Here is an 18236-nt window from a genome sequence, read left to right on the forward strand (position 1 = left end):
ATAGACATCACTACTTGCTGGTATTGTTAGAATTCTGCATCTTTTTATGTAACTCTAACATCCAAGTGGTTGTCCAAGTTAATTTCATTCGAATTTGTTTCAATATGGAAATAATTATGTCATAGTCACTCTTTCTTGCTGTGAATATACACAAATGTAGAAGTTTGTCAACCCGTGAATAGTGATTATGGTATCAACAGCAAAACACTAGGGACATCCAACAGGGCAGAGTACAACTCTAGCTTTCATAGAGGATAAGATTTGGAATAGAGGTTAAGAGAGGAGGCACTCATTTCCTAATTCTAACCCTCAACTGCCAGCATCATGGAGTGATTTCTTTCACTATTTTAGCGGTAGAGTAACATCCAATGTCTTTTATCCAGGGAAGTTGCCATTTAAAAAAGGAGAAATTATGATAACATTATATAAAGGGATAGCCTTGAAAAGTGATTTAGGGCCCAAGAGTGGGTGGAGAAATCAATTTAACAAGTTTCAATCAACATTTGTTGTAATAAGATAAAACAGAATAATAAATATCAGAGTACAGATAAATAATTCATGAACCTTTGGTTTTTGCTACATATACCACTTTTAATTCAACCTAAGGTGCTTTCTATTCATTGTGAGAAGCATGCTAATGTCAGGGATGGTAATGAAAAAGAATGACCAATGGCAATTGTAAGAAGCAGTTGATTGAAAATTGATAGACTTTTCTTTCACAGATGTTAAAATATTGTTAAAAATTGTGTGTTAAAATAAGGCCTATCCACACATAAATGTAGGTCTCTGTTTTTAGATATACAGTGGGGCCTTGACTTACGAGTTTAATTCGTTCTGTGACAGAGCTCGTAACTCAAATCGTTAAAGTGAACAAGTGAGACACGTGATGCTGGGCTAATGTTGTGGCGTTCACTGTGATGTTCGCTGCGCCAACTAGTGGCGGGGTATCTGAAGCTGGCTCGTAACCCGAATTTTAGCTCGCAACTCAAAGCAAAAAATCAGCCGAGAGATGGCTTGTATCTCGAAAAACTCGTTAGTCGGGACACTCGTAAGTCAAGGCCCCACTGTATTTCTTAATGTGGATTGTGGCCAAAGATATTTGAAAGCCACTGCTCTATAATTTTTTTTTTCTGTTCCTTAGATTGGAGCTGGATAGAATATCCCAAAATCATACATATATCAGATGGTTCAACTATAGTGCGTATAAGAAAGTCTTGGGTAATGTAAGCTAAAGTGATATTTAGAAAATTGACACAAAAATTTCACATATATTATGAAATTGTCAGTCAATGAGAAATTAAACCAGTAACAATATTTCACTGGCCATGAACTGTAACAGCTAACCAAGACTCTGTACATAATATTTAGACCAATGAAAACCTTGATTCACAAAACACCAAGAGATTGGATAGACATTTAGATTCCTCAGGAACATTGACTCCTAAAAGAATTATCCCAGATTTTTTTGTAAAGTATGCAATTCATTGCCAGTTAGGTGTAATTAGTTTTTTTTAACATTTCTAATGATTAAAACTTGAATAAAAATCATAAAATAATCACAGCAGCTTTCAGTTTGCTTAATTTGTTCTAAACACTGTTATGTTTTCTTTCTGAAGCCTCAAGTGCAGAATTGAGCAGATTGATAAATTTATAAACATCGTGGAAAGAATTGTAGAGAGGAACCGGAGCCACTCGGATGCCACTGGGTTCCCGCTTGTCACACTGTTGGGGGAAAATAAGGCCACAATAGTGTCAGCATTATTCTCATAATGAAAATCTGCGTTCGAGATGAACTTACATGAAATAGTCATACTGATTTCCCTAAAACTTACTATATAAGCAATTTTTCATTTTAATTAAAATATAAAGTTTCTATGTTATGTGAAACTCTCTTCTTAATTATAATTAAACCATTAATGGGCTGTTACATGAATATCCAAAAGCACTTTTCTGAAGTCCATTTAGGTCATTTTCTTTAAGCATTTAATAGAGCATATGTATGATTCGTCTGTGGGAGACACTGGAGAGCCGGGAATCTTGGACACATTTACATGAATGAGAACCTCACACTGCCCTGGCAAGTTCCAGTCAATTATCCTTACGTTTAATTCTCTAAGCCCTAATCTCGCAGGTAAGGAGTTGGCTATATTCCTGATGTGCGCCTCAAGAAGAAAGATTCATTTGACGTGAACCCAGAGAAAGAATTTATCTGCCCCATGGTCAACCAAGGGCCCAAATATTATGAATTACAGTCTAGTGTCATTAGCTGACAGGGGCTCCTCACATACTCTGTACATGGAGAAAAACCTAAAATTGAACTTTAGGCTGCCCGCAGTTTGTTTACCATCTGAGTCAACAACTGTGGGGAAACCATGGTTTCATCTTTCTACCAACAGACTGAGACCTGCCCCCATCCAATCAGAATGGCTCAATTTGTATCTTTATTTTAACTATACTGACCAATCACAACTGCACAATAGGATACCTCATTTACATGGACATAATTGGAAACCTGGGTGAGAACTTTCACTATAAAAGGTGGCTTCCCCTTTGTCCAGGGTTGTTGAATACAATGTAGGTTGCTATCTAAACCTGTGTTCTCAGGCTGTATCTCCTTTTGCTCAAATAAGTCTTTTTGTTATTTATTACAGTCTAAAATTAGTTTGGGTTTACACTGGGAATACCGAAATGTTATGAAATGGGCCCAGACAATTTGACCTCGCCTGAAGTTCACTAGAACTATATTAAGAAACTAGAGGCCCAGTGCACGAAATTCGTGCACTCAAAAGGGGGGAGTCCCTCAGCCCGGCCTGCGCCCTCTCGTAGCCCAGGACCCCTCGGGGGATGTCTGACCGATGGCTTAGGCCTGCTCAGCCATCAGTGGGACATCCTTAGCACTGCCGAGGAGGCGGGAGAGGCTCCTGCCACCACCGCTGCCCTTGCCAGCCGTGAGCCCAGCTTCTGGCTGAGTGGTGCTCTACCTATGGGAGTGCACTGACCACCAGGGGACAGCTCCTACATTGAGCATCTGCCCCCTAGTGGTCAGTGCACGTCATAGTGATCGATCGTTCTGCGGCTTGGTCAATTTGCTGCGTAGTCAATTTGCATATTAGCCTTTTATTATATAGGATACCCACTACAGGCTAGACAGCATAGTAAATGGTTCATGTGTGTTGGTCCATTTCATTCCCATACCAACTCTTTGAAGTAAGTATGCATTCGCACCCCAAAACAGATGCGAATCTCAGGCTGATACACGTTAACTTTCCCAAGAGCACATGTCTTGGTCATATTGATTTGCAGGGGTGATATTCTGATTGGTGCCTCCAGAGTCTGCGGTGGTGACCTCTTCTAAAGGTCTGGAGGGCCACGTGAGTGGAGCAGTCCCTCGATTGCATTATCACCACTTTCCCGTGAAATTATTCTCTTAACACCTATTAGTTCCTTTCCAGAGACTAAGAAGGCCACTTTGTCCCAATGGTTAAAAAAATTATTTCATACAATGTTAACACTCCTCAGATGTGCCTATATATCTTTTATGACTTAAGTGACAAGCTTGAAAATAACTTAGTTTAATCAAACAACAAAATAAGATTGACTTCTTTTTCTCTCCTCCATCATAGTGGTATGTTCTTTAATTCTATGTATTCAATAAATATGTATTGGGGCTTTTACTTGTAAAAACTAGCGAGAATGTGTCCTAATTATGATGAAACAATATTTGCTGCTCAAACTGTAATAAAAGTGAATAAATTACATAAAAATGTACTTTGTATCCAAAATTTGTGTTTTCTTCTTTTTTCATCAGAAATGACAGATCTCTGTGCCCTTTAATTAGAAAGTCCCGAATACTGACTTAGTTTGCACTTAATTTATTCCCAGTAACTCGCTGATTGATGTGAAATTACATGCACCAGTGAAAGAATAAACTAAAGCATCCAAATTTCTTCCCTAACATGCAACCCCTAGAGAAAACTGGGTAGCAAAGCAAGAGATATACTTACAACCACTCCTCTTTTTTCTAGTTCTTGATATATAGATTTTATTGGAACGGAAAATGTTAATGTTAGCTGGCAGCCGCGTTCCTCTATACGGGATGGAGTGATTACATTCACCACTGGTGTCTTGGTTTCTGCTTTCTCTTTGCCATAGTAGTGCTTGATCAGGTATTCCAGGTAACCCGTGAGCAAAACAGACTTTCTTCTCAGTGCTTTCATGGTTGCTTTCTTAAAGATCTGTAGAATGAGAAACAGTCAGACTAACAACATTTTGTTGATTTACAAAGAAGCAAAAATAAATTGCAAATCGTGCATAAAGAAGGAAGTCACCACTTTTAATCTCTCCAAAAACCATCCCATTTTAAATAATCGTTTTGTAAAAATATGTCCTCTTTTAAATCCTTTGCCATCAAGAACTGAATGCAAAGTTTCTATATCAGAAAAACTGCAAAAGTGCCATTTAAACAATACTTGCAAAAGAAAAAAAAGGTGATGTAATGTTCCTTCAGAATTATTTAAATTAGCTTAGAATAATTACTATAAGTGTCCCTTAATGAAGGAATTAAAATATCACACAATTTGAACCCTTTCTCCAAAACCATCATAATCAAGAAGATGTTTTCTTTTCTGATATGAAGTTTGTTTGGTCCACAAAACAATACAGTAAGAGCTAAATGTGCATGCCTATGTGGAAGGTAATGTTGAAAATATTATTTACAGATGTTTGACCAAGTCCTGAATCTCCTCCAGTTTAGCAGTAAGAAAACAGCAAGTTTTATCAGACAGAGAAGCAAAAAATGTTACACAATACATTTGTTAGTACTAAAGACTTGGCCTTTTTTCCCTCTTTCTTCCTCCCACACCGCCACCCTCCCTCCCCTGCTTTTTTTCTTCTTTCATCACTTTCTTCCCTGTTACACTCTAGTGTGGTCTGAAAACACTGCAATTTCCTGCCTGAGGTGTCTTATATTAAGATGAGTGACAAGGGCACACAGTAACTGGTGTTGGAACATTAGAGGTCAGAACAGACATGCTTTTCTAGCTTATCTCTTAAGGTCAAGTAGAGTTTAAAAATATATCCTCGCTACAAGAGCGGAATGAACTTCAAACAGAGTGTGATGCACTGGCCTGCCACTTTCTGTCCCTTTACTGTATCATGTTATGCCACAGAGCAAAGACAGGGTCTTTCAATGGTATGTAGACTTCATAAAGTCTATGAAAACACTTATATCTGTATATATGTGTGGGCCCGCATTCTAACAGGAGTAAACACTTCAGGCATACATTTTCTTCCCCTTCATTGCATGGAGGGTATAAATGTGGCTGAAGAAGAGGAAGGGAGTTGTATTTTTTTCCTTTCAACCTTTTCTTTATATTACAGACAATGATTTAAAAAAACAATCCACAATTCATACGAATCTGGACTTAATGTTAAAAGCTCTATCATCCAGAACCACGTATCTGACTGTTACTCGACATTCTAATCGGATACATGTTTAACAGGTATTTCTATCTAAACATATTCAACATTGGGATTCCCAATATTCCTCCCAAAGTCACCTTCTCCTGTAGCCTTCACCACCTCAGTTTTTGGCAATTCCCTCCCCACCAGTTTTTCAGGTCAGTCACTTTGGTATCATCCTTGACTCCTTTATTTTCCAAACAACTCCCACAAATCCATCTGCAAAAGCTGGTAGCTCTACCTTTAAACTATATCTAGAATAAGATCACTTCTAACTATCCACTTTACCATGTTTCCAGCCCGCACCACTCATCTCTCAGGCAGCATAGAATGGTATCTGTCTCCCTTGCCACCCAGACCGCACAGACTATGCCTGCAGCCTGGGAGGACATCAGCTGCAAGGGGAAGCCGATGCCTTTGTTTCAGAAGGCATTTGTGGTCCCAGTGTAAAGAAGACAGTCATCCCCCCTTATTCGTGGCTTTGCTTCCTGCAGTTTCAGTTGCCCTCCCTCAACCGAAGTCCAAAAATTAAATTAAAAGTTCCAGAAATAAACGATTCATGAGTTTTAAATTGTGCACCATTCTGAGTAGCCTGATGAAAATCTGTTGCATTTCTGCTCCATGTCGCCCAGGCTGTGAATGTCCCTTTGTCCAGTGTCTCCACGCTGTGTGCCCTCCCACTTAGTCTGATAACCTCCCATGGCAGGGCATGGCATGGCAGTGCTTCTACTCCACCAGCAAGTCTTACTTACCTCATAATGGCCCCAAAGTGCAAGCATAGTGAGGCTGGCAATTTGGACACGCCAAAGAGAAGCTGTAAAGTTTGTCCTTTAAGTGAAAAGGTGCAAGTTCTCTACTTAATAAAGAAAGAAAAAAATCTTTGAGGAGCTTCCTAAGACCTATGGCAGTGATGGCGAACCTTTTGAGCTCGGCGTGTCAGCATTTTGAAAAACCCTAACTTAACCCTGGTGCCGTGTCACATATAGAAATTTTTTGATATTTGCAACCATAGTAAAACAAAGACATATTTTTTGATATTTATTTTATATATTTAAATGCCATTTAACAAAGAAAAATCAACCAAAAAAAATGAGTTCTCGTGTCACCTCTGACACGCGTGTCATAGGTTCGCCATCACTGACCTATGGTAAGAATGAGTCTTCTATCTGTGAAATTATGAAAAAGGAAACAATTATAAAAAAGGGTGAATACAGTACAATGAAATATTTTGAGAGAGACCACATGTGCATAACTTTTATTACAGTATACATTGTTATAATTGTTCCATTTTATGATTAATTGTTGCCATTAATCTCTCACCATGCCTAATTTATAAATTAAGCTTTATCATATATATATCATAGTATACATGTAACATGATATATACTATGTTCCATACTGTCTGTGGTTTCAGGCCTCCAGTGTGGGTCTTAAAATGTATCCCCTGTGGGTAAGGGACTATATTCTTTAGGACTCAGGTAACCCCAGTTACATGGAGTCAGGTAGGAGGCATTTCTGTGTAAAACAAAATGTAGCAGATCTGGCACAATGAGAACTCCACGAGGGAACATCTCCAAGTTGTTGTGTTTTTTAAAAATATATTTTTATTGATTTCAGAAAGAGGAAGGGAGAGAGAAACATCAATGATGAGAGAGAGAATCATAGACCAGCTGCCCCCACTTGGGGGTTGTGCCCGAAACCCTGGCATGTTCCCTGAGCTGGAATTGAAACCATGACCTCCTGGTTCATAGATGGACACTCAACCACTGAGCAACACTGGCCAAGTTTTGGAACAAGTGAGCCCAGTTCAAGAATCAGCTTTCTCACAGAGGCAAGGCGCAGCCCACCAGTGTTTTGACTCTCAAGTTTGGAATATAAAAACATGAGAATAATCTTTTCAAGCTTCTCTTTGGATATTAATAATTATTTGAGGAAATTTTTATTAATAAAAAATTCTGGAAAATTTCCTGGTTCTGATATGGGCCCCATAAGATACAGATGGGGGCAATGTGAGAAGTAGTACTTTTAATGATATTTCATTTGCATTCATAGGTTAGCAAGACTTTGGGGAATATTACTTAAGCTCATAATTTTTCATAGGAGCCTTTGCTCTTGCAAATTTTTCTTAATAACTAGAAACAATTTTTTTTGACAAATATCTCAGTGTTAACATGCTATTGCTCTTTGTTAACAATAAAATAACTTTTATCTAAAACTGTTTTCCACTTTACCACCGCAGGTGCGTTCTGAGGCGCTATAAAATTCTTTTCACAGAGAGTACCATAAATGTCTCTGTCGAACCCTCGCATCAAAATATTAAGAGGGGCTAACGGGAGGAGTTAACAGGGAAAGGGAATAAAATCTCCTCTTTCCTTCTTGGCTTCTTGCAGTACAGAGGCAGAATATTTTTTAATAGAAAAAAATGAAAAGTGTAATTTGAAAATATTCAGCTTATAACAGAATTCTTGGCAGTTTCATCTACTTGTGCTCCCCCCTCCACTGCCCGGAGTAAAATGAATGCAAAGTTAGATAAGTTTAAATAGGAAAAATAAGCATAAGCATGATGCTTTCAACTGTCATATTTTTTCTCTTAAATTCTTAAAAATGGCTCTCTGATAATTTTCTGAGGAAATACAAAGTAAACCTCTTCTGACTTACCATGTATTTTATTTGAGTGCTCTAATTTTTATTTTGAAGCTATTTAATTAATTTTAAATTTGTGTACTGAAAGGGTCTAAAATTTGTTTATATATTGCTACATCCAAATATGACCTTTCAAATTACAATATGAATATTATTTCAGTTCAAGTTAGTAATTGAAAATTGAGGAGACCACAGAAGTACTCTGGTCAAAACATTTTCACTTAGAAATTGAGGTAAATCCATGAATGAGTAGTTGTCACTTGTGTAAGCCACACTTCGTGTCCCCACGAGGGGTGCAGTACTTGCCAACCCGTTCCTACTTTAGTGCTCTTTCCCTTGACCCACAATATTTTTTAAGTATTGTATAAATGATTAAGAAGCAACAATATAAAGAAAATGACAGTTCAAAACTGACTATAAGGTGCTCTTTTAATAGTATCATTTAAATGTACATAATTGTAAATAGTCATTTTAAATCCTTTGCTTTAAATTCTTATTGTAACCATGAGATCATGCTCATGTGCATTGCTTCTTAAATATAGACTCTCTCCTGCAGTTGGCATTTGACTTTGTGGAATATTTTTGAAAAGGGAAGTAGAGAAAACAAAGAAAGGTAGTTTGATTAAGGTATTTATTTCATTTGCTCAAACTTTAATTGCCTATCTTCCATATGCAGTAACTTCTAAACAAATAAGTTAAGTGCAGACATGGTTAACTTATTGGTGCTTACTCACATGGCAAACTCAGAATCATCTAGAAAGGGGAACATCGTAACATTAGGTAGAGAATAGGAAACAATGAACTGTATTAGTTTGTAATTTCAGAATTTTGCAATTTATAATGTGGAGAAAGAATTTCAAAAGAATGCTTTCATCAACCTAAGGTTGATTACCTACATATAATTTCCTTTAGGTCATTGCCTCAGCAGTGAATGACTTCAGCAAGGTCCTTCTAAGAGGCTCCTGCGAAGTACTCAGGTGATAAGAAGCCTCCCCCCAGAAAAGTGTATATTCCTCTTCTGGTGGCTCTTAAGGCCCTTTGCTGGGTTTAAGCTTAGATAATAAAGGAAGAGATAAACCAGTCTTCCAATTCCAGCTGAGAATAGAAGCTTGTCTGGGGGACTATAATACACTATGGTAGGAAACTATTGGAGGGAAAGTTCAGAATTGGACTCTTGCCCTGGCAGAGGGGTGAATGCTGGAATAACCCACCCACCGCAGAGAAAATACCAGTGGAGAGTCAAAAGAAAATTTCTAGATATGGCTGAGAAAGATAAGAGGAAATACCTTTTAATATAGTTTTTTCTAAGGTATGCCTTGGTGGCTTTTTTAAGTAGTGTAATTCATCTTCTCCCTGATATAAACTGGCAAGTAAGGTAAGCAAAACATTTTGTTTTGAAATGTTTAACAGACAATTTTCTCTGAATGACTTTTATAAAAACAATTCAAATGTCATTATCTAATCTGCTAAGCCGATTCCCTCCAAAATTTATCACTAACAAAAATCTTGTTTACTGAGTTTATTTCAACCTAAAAAAAAAGCTAAAAAGTGAGAACAGCGCAAGTTCCATCTAGTGGTCAAACTGAGAACCTGCTCTTTAAATTAGGATGAAATGAAACCAACTGATTACCAGGATTTAGTAGTGAAGTTGCATAAAAATACTGTAGAGCAGTGGTTCTCAGCCTTCCTAATGCCACGACCCTTTAATACAGTTCCTCATGTTGTGGTGACCCCCAACTATAAAATTATTTTATTTGCTACTTCATAACTGTAATTTTGCTATTGTTATGAATTGTAATGTAAATATCTGATATGCAGGATGTATTTTCATTGTTACAAATTGAACATAATTAAAGCACAGTGATTAATCACACAAACAATATGTAATTATATATGTGTTTTCCGATGGTCTTAGGTGACCCCTGTGAAAGGGTCTTTCGACCCCCAAAGGGGTCGCGACCCACAGGTTGAGAGCCTCTGCTGTAGAGGAACTTGACACTGCTTTCCAGTGGCCAAAATGAGAAACTGTGATAATTGTTCACAGATTCCTAGAATTTTAGGCTTAGAAGAGACTTTGGAAGTATTTCCAGTCACTCCACAGCACGATTTCCTAAAATATCACAAACTATTTTATCTTTGGATGCTTTAAAATTTTTGAAAATAAAGTTTGATTTGAATAGCTATTTGTTTAAAAGTCTCTATTAAAAATGTATATGAATACTTAAAATATATTTTACTTAAATGTGTGTATGAATATTTTTTACATAATATATCTATTTATACTGCTATTGTGCATTAAAGAATTACTAAAACTATATTTGAATAAATTTAGTCTCACTCTGAAATTAATTAATATTCAAATAATTGGAATATATAGATAGATAGAGATACATCAAATTATTTAGATATATTGAGGTAGAGAGATATGCAGATCTAGGAAAACAAACTGGTTCCTTGGATATTATTATTTAGGGTAAGACTAACTTTATTTTAAGTAAAAATATGAATTAATTTAAAGAAAAATATTTAGCCAGTAAGAGTAGAGATTATATACATGACTATAATGGCATAGATCCCCAGTTTTAACAAAATTTACTCTAACTCATGAAACAACCTTACCCAATCTTTGTTTTACTCTGACCATATATATATATATATATATATATATATATATATATACACATACACATATGTATATGTATATGTATATATGTATATACTCCCTCCTTAGTCTTCCTAAAACTTTGTCAGTTCATTGATTCACAGAACTAGAAAGACAGAGTCCCCAGCAATCATAGCATTGTCTGGCACACAGCATTCTCTTAATAAATAAATGTTGAATGATTTAATTAATTGGGAGTTAAATATTACATGTTTGTTTTAATATTGAGAAATTAATAGAAGATTAAGTAACTCACTCAAGTTCACACAAATTGATAGTGGAACTAAAAGTATGTCTCTCCGGGTGTGTTACAGGTAACATTTACTAAGTGCCCAAAATGTGCCAATCATCCTGCTAGGGGCTGGAGACACACATAAAAGGTGACAATTCACATACAGACGCATCCTAAAGGTGAACACTACCCTTTGCACAATGTTTGTGCACAGTGCGACGTTAGGTCGGAGGGAGCCCAGGATCAGATGTATGCAGAGGTATGACGAGATAATGGACCCTCCCTGGAATTTCTAACAGGTCAGCGTGCCAGACAGATGGCCACACAGACACCGGCTCCTCCCTGGAATCCACAACGACCCCCACACAGATACTGACTCCTTCCCGCCGCGGGAACTTCCTCAGCTGAATACCATGATGACTCCTGCAGCGGGAACTTCCTCAGCTCATGCTCCCCGCCCCTCACTAAACACCAGTATAAAAGAAGTGCCGCCCCTCCTGGTTGGTGAGAATTCACTGGCCGCATCTTTGGGCTGGTGGATCTTCCCCCTAGAACGCAGCATTAAACTCTTCTCCTTCCCTCCTCTTTAACCATTTGGTTCTCTTTGTTCTCTATGCCGCTTTCTGGGCCACCTCACATGCACATTATAATCTTGTTGATTAGCAGAGAAAGTACTACAGCATGTCACAATCAGGAAAAGAAAAAGGTAAAGATGTGGGAAGATTGGCACACAGATCACTTACCTCTAAACTAGCGTGCAAAGGACAGACCAACAATATGGGAGGATTTGAAATTCTAAATCCATTGGCTCCAGGGATTAACTGCAATTCTGAAAAATTCACATTATGTCATTTTAATAGAACGTATCTTAAAAGTTATTCTTTATGGATTTTTTTTTTCAGTGACAGAGTAGTAGAGAGAAAAAGAATTAAACATTTATATCCCTAAGATTTCTGAGATATTTTAAGAGAAAATCTGTGGACCTAAAATACTGGCACATTTTCCCTTTACCTATTACGTCTGTCTCCCCTGCCCCCACCTTCTTAGGAAACTACCAAACACTAGAGCTCTTAGACACAAGATAAAAATGGTCTCTTTTAAAAGCTTTTCTGGACCCTGTCCTCTGCCATTTCCAAGCCTGTATTCCTTGTTCTGCTTCATGCTATGTTCTTCCATTATTAAACCACATCAATGAGAGAAAAACATCAGAATTTAAATGACTTGTAATCATAATGCTGCCCAAAACCAGACATATCAAATGAAATGACCTATGAAAGTGACTTTTAGCACTAGGTCAAGTGGCTTTTCTTAGGGAAAAAGAGGAAGTTAAAAAAATAATCTGCCTAAGTATGATGTGTTTAAAAGGTGAATTAATATAAGATATTATCATAATTAGAATTAATTAAATTGAAAGTTAAATCCAATAGAGTGAAAATTGCTAACTAGAGACCAAATTAAAACTAAGATTGACTAAATAAACTTTAGAATATTCTGGGTATTTCGAGATTCATCTAATCCAGGATTAGACAAGCTATGTCCTGTGGGCCAAATGTGGCCCGCCACTTGTCTTTATAAATAAAGTTTTATTGGAACACAGCCGCATCATTCATTTATGTATATCTATGACTACTTTAGCATTACAATGGTAGAACTGAGCATTTGCCACAGTGACAGTATAAACCAAATAGCTTAAAATAACTTCTGTTTAATCCTTCACAGAAAAACTCTGCTGCCTGATCTAATCCACCTCCCTCATTTACAGATAAGAAACCCAGCACAAAAAATTTAAGTAACTGGACTGATCTCATTGTTTCAGCAGCCAAGATGAAATACAGTTTTCCTGATTTGACTGGAAGAGCCCATCTTGATCCTTTGCGTCTTGGTTTTTGTAAATGTGAATTTGCTTAAAATCCTATCTCAGGGTTGGACGTCATCTGAATGATCAAGTTTAAGTGGAATTCTTGCAACATTTGCAAAGCTTTCTGTGCTCCATGTGATTGCAGAATAGAGTCATTAAGGAAAAGAAGCCGGGCAGTACACCCCCGTGCCGGGTGCACTTTCATGTCTACCTCCTGAGGTTTACCTGCTACTGTTCAGTAAGTGGCAAAACTACAAAAGGAGGAAAAGTTGGAAGAAGAGGAGATAAAAATGAAATAACACTGCTGTTTGCTCTTTGGTTTAAATTTGTCTTTATCCATAAACCAAATCCTGAAATATATATTATTCACATTAATTATGTGAGAAGAAAAATTCCAAGATGACATAACTTGTGCAGCATCACAAAATTACTAAGCAGCAACGTGGGATTGACACCCAAGTCTCTCTGGGTCTGACTCCATATTGATGAGGTCAGATCCTTTATGCTAGATTTCGCCTCCTCTTATCTCCCTACAAAGGGATAGACTTGACATCACGCTGAATTCTTTAAACACTTAGTCTTACACTCTAGAAATGTCACTTCTTATTTTAAAAATTCTCAGTGGCATTTTCAAAGTGCACTCTCCAGGAGGCATGTATATTACATATCATACAAAGACTGATGGCAATTAAAGCTAAAATAAAATGACTTGTAAAGTAAAATGGAATACACTTACTGTTATCCATTTTAAATCTGGTGCTGAGTTCATGACCAAACCATCCCACTAACCTAAAATATAAATAACAACATTAGATACTTTGGTCTACAAAAATAATCACAATTAATATAGAAATCTAGGGCCTGCATATTGAAACCACTTTTGATACAAGTTATCAAATACTTGAATATATAAATTCAATATGATATCTTAAAACCATTCATATTTATAAACATATCAAGACTAAGGATTAAATCAGCTTTTCATACCACCAGTTATATTGTTTTTGTAAAGAGCTATGTTTAATTACCTTTCTCATATTTAAAATAAAATTAAATGAATAAAAATGTTTGGCTTTTAAAATTTTAAAACAAAGATAAAAGCTCAAAAAAGAAAAGCATTAAAACAATATATTTTATGATAAAACCCCTAAAGAGAAATGGTATAAAAAAAAAACTATATAATAGCCCTAACCGGTTTTTCTCAGTGGATAGAGCATTGGCCTGCAGACTGAAGGGTCCCAGGTTTGATTCTGGTCAAGGGCATGAACCTTGGTTGCAGGCACATACGCAGTAGGGGGTGTGCAGGAGGCAGCTGATGGATGTTTCTCTCTCATCAATGTTTCAAACTCTCTATCCCTCTCCCATCCTCTCTGTAAAAAAACCAAAAAAAACCCCAAACTATATAATAGTTGAAAATTTTTGAATGACTTTCTAAAGAAATTGGTTACTTTCATATTTTAATTAAAATGTTAATTTTTGTTATAGGAAAATTATATGAGTGTGTAATAGATGGAAAAAATACAAAATACTTTAAAGAAAAATATAAAATTTGAGGAAGAGTAATACAATATTCCTGGTAGTAAGTTGTTTCTAAATAAATTTTTAACTTTAAAAAAGCTATAAAATAGTGAATAAGTAAAACAATAAAACTTAATAAAATAATTTCCCATAAATGGAAAATTGCCAAGTAGAAATGCAGGAATAGGACTGGTTATAGTGTGACAATAGGAGAGTAAAAAATGAGCTTGCAGAAATCAGAAAATATTTGAAAAAAAGAGAAGAATTTGGAAGGAATACAAGGATGTCAGGAAACTGACAATCAATGATTCTCTCTCATGATTGATGTTTCTATCCCTCTCTCCATCTCCCTTCCTCTCTCTGATGTTTTAAAAGAATCATCTTTAAAAAGTTATAATTCAAGACAATTTTGATGAAATCAAAACTGATTTAAATCTATATATTGAAATAAATACAAAATTTTCTGAAAGACTTGGGAGAATTAACCTAGAGTGGCTAATTTTATTTATAGCTTATTAAAGTTAATGGATTTTAAGGATGAAAAAACAAACAAACAGAACTGTGTTTGCAAACAAAAAGGGTGAAGATAGAATAAAGGAAAAAATATCAGTGTGGCCTCAAATTTATCTAATGCAACCATTTATTGACAGAGAATAATGTAGAAATACCTGTATGATACTCAAAGAAAGAGAAAGAAAACATAATGTACAAATATTAGGTTTGGATAAGGCAAACTGTATAAAGGTTATTGGTGTTGATCAAACAAGAGTTCAGCTAATATTTTTTTTCCCATAAACTCTTCTTGAAAATCTGCCTAAGGGTGAACTTAAGTCAGCCAAGAGATGACTAGGGAAATTATGATGTTTGATGACTATTGAATGTATTTAATTATAGAACTAAGAATAAACAAATGTGGAGATAGAACATAAATAAAATGTTACATGATAATGTAAAAATAACTAACAAAGTAGGGGGAAGTAAAGTAATTTCACTGCATAATCATATATAATTTAATAGATCAAATAATAGAACTATAATCAGATCTAAAATACCAGTAAACACCAAGAAAGTCAAAAGTGACTAAATCATGGGGTAATGAGAGTATAGGCAGAGGAAGAGAAAACTCTTCCTCTATTGTTGCTCATGAAAGGGAACTAATAGAAAAGGTAAAATTTTAAATTAAAATCTTGACTATCAGAAAAACTAATTAAAACTAATAAATAAGCCTTGGCCAGTGGTTCAGTAGTTAGAGCGTGGGCCTGAGCGTGGAAGGGTTGCAGGTTTCATTCCCAGTCAAGGGTGCATACCTGGGTTTCAGGTTCAATCTATGGCCTTGGATGAGTAGCATGCGGGAGGCAACCAATCTCTTTTTCTCTCTCTCTCCCCATCTCTCTCTACTCCCTCCCCTTTCTCTTCTCTCTCCCATGTTTCCACTCTCTCTGAAAATCAATGGAAAAAATATCCTCGGGTGAAGATAAATAACAATAACAAAAAATAATGAACAAAAATAGCAAAACAAACCTTTACAAAGTTCTAGAAGCATAAAGTATGCCATTAAATTAAGACCAAACAGCTGTCACTGCAAATGCCAATGAGTTTCATTAATGTATTAAAAAAGCAATGCTATCATATTGTACCAGAAATCAGAGACTATTAAAATAAGTGATTCAGAAAGAAAAATGATAAAAGTGGGTTGGGGTAGGGGGTGGAGGGTCAAGATGGAAGAGGGCATAGAAGGAATAAATGATAATGAAAAATAAAAGGAAATATTAAATTAAATTAAAAAGAAATATAAAATAAAGAAATATAAAAACAAAACAAAAGGCTGAGCAAAAGTATAAATGGAAAATGCAAAAGCAAATCAAATGTGGATGCAATTTTTATATCAGACAAGAAGGAATTCAGACCAAAAAAAGAATGAAATGATTTAAATAAGGACATTTTGAAATGCTAATTAAACTAATTCAAAATAAAGATAAAACAGTTATGAATTTCTAGACATTACATAACAGGGCAGCAACATTCATAAATTAGACATTATAGAAGCTACAAGAGGGATAGAAATATTCTGTGTTAGAAGAACTTATTAACCTGAGTTTATGAAAGATCAAGTTGACAAAAATATCAATTAAGAAGGTAAATCAAATTGACAAATGTTTAATGCTTTACTCTGAAGTAAAGATAGCAGTTTTAGAAGTGCTCATAAAATATTAACTAAAACTAAATACAAAACCTTAACATTTCCAAAGTGGATAAATTGTTGAATATATTTTTATTACAATGCAATAAAACTAGTAATTAATAACAAATTCAGACAACAAAAAGACTAAATTACCATTAAAATAAAATTTGTCTCAAAGTACTTTTAGGATCAAACTGAATTGGTAGAATTGTTTAAAAAGATAATACTGTAGAAAAATATATTTGGATATTACTAGAATAGGGCATAGAGAGTAGTTAATAACTTCAGATTTCAGATCAAGAAATTTTAATTAAACTAATCAATAATAAGACTAAAGAAGTTATAAAGAACATAAAAATAAATTGAAATAAAATAGTAGTGTGCAATTAATAAAGGTAAAAGCTGAAATTAATTATCAGAAAACAAAATAATAGTTACATTAATACATGAGTAAAAACTTTTGTGATGGGGAGGGATACCAATTGATTGAGAAAATACAAGACAGTATATCTATAAAAATGAAATATTATGGGGAAAGATAATCACAATAAAGGGAAAAGTAAGAACATCATAAAGGCTAGATTGCTGTAATCAATTATATAACTTAGATAAAATGGGTGATATTCTAAGAGAATATTTATCCAAATTAATTCCAAAAGAGAAAGAAATTTAAACCAAGAGATTTTAATAGAAGAAATGAAGAATTATCTGAAACACCTAAAATTTATGAAAGAATAAGGACTGATAGGGAAAGTCTATCAACTCTTTTCAGAGTAGATAATTCCAATGCTATTTAAACTATTCCAAAGCATAAAAACAAACAAACAAACAAATAGAGGGGATATGGGAGGGAGATATTTCCATTATTTTCAAAAACAATATATTAGTGTCATACTAGGTTAGAATTGCACAGATAAACAACAAGCCAATATGACTTCAGAGATTCTAACAGCATATTAAACTATTAAAGTGTTATGAAGAATATATTTCATTTAAAGAATACAAGAATGGGTCTATATTAGCAAATTTATTAATGTACAATTAATCCTATCTAATAATAGACAAACATGGTAATTGACCCTATCTTCACTACGCCTTCCATTGGCTAATCAGCGGGATATGCAAATTAACCAAACCAAGATGGCGGCCGGCAGCCACACAGCTGAAGCTAGCAGGAGGCTTGCTTGCTCCAGTGATGGAGGAAGCCAAGGTTCCCTGCCTGCCGCGGCCCGGCTCTGAGCTCCGAAAGCAACGAAGTTTCAATTACAGAAGCTAAACAAACCCCAGATACCTGCTTTCAGCAGGCCGTGGCCACAGAGCTGGAGTGAGTAGGAGCCGGCTCTCAGCTCCAGTGACGGCAACAAAGTTTTAATTATAGAAGTAAATAAATCCCAGAATAAAAAAGAAAAAAAAAAAAGAAAAAAAAGGAGAGGCTGGGAGCTTCAGTTGCTGGCCAGCCTGAAAAAGGCCCTCAGCCCCTCACCCAGACTGGCCAGGCACCCCAGTGGGGACCCCCACCCTGAAGGGAGTGTGACCAGCTGCAAAGAGCCATCAGCCCCTCACCCAGGCTGGTCAGGCCCCCAAGCGGGACACCGACCCTGATCTGAGACATCCTTCAGGGCAATCCAGCCGGCCCCCACCTGTGCATCAGGCCTCTATCCTATAGAGTAAAAGGGTAATA

General features: G+C 35.8%; 1 protein-coding gene across 2 annotated transcripts in view; it reads right to left on the reverse strand.

Moving 5' to 3' along the window:
- Nucleotides 1–553: 553 nt before the first annotated feature.
- Nucleotides 554–18236, reverse strand: part of KYNU (kynureninase) — a 98904-nt gene continuing 81221 nt past the window's right edge. For both annotated transcript variants that reach the window (XM_070423459.1, XM_070423460.1), the window contains exons 11-14: nucleotides 13592–13644; nucleotides 11741–11826; nucleotides 4005–4235; nucleotides 554–1722 (exon numbers count right to left, since the gene is read on the reverse strand). In XM_070423459.1, the coding sequence (XP_070279560.1) occupies nucleotides 1588–1722; nucleotides 4005–4235; nucleotides 11741–11826; nucleotides 13592–13644 (505 nt within the window). In that variant the 3' untranslated portion in view covers nucleotides 554–1587. The remainder of the gene's footprint in view (nucleotides 1723–4004; nucleotides 4236–11740; nucleotides 11827–13591; nucleotides 13645–18236) is intronic.

Source organism: Myotis yumanensis, unplaced genomic scaffold (genome assembly GCF_028538775.1).
Source record: "Myotis yumanensis isolate MYYU_CA2020_CCGP unplaced genomic scaffold, mMyoYum1.0.hap1 SCAF_8, whole genome shotgun sequence".
NCBI classification, from domain to species: Eukaryota; Metazoa; Chordata; class Mammalia; order Chiroptera; family Vespertilionidae; genus Myotis; species Myotis yumanensis.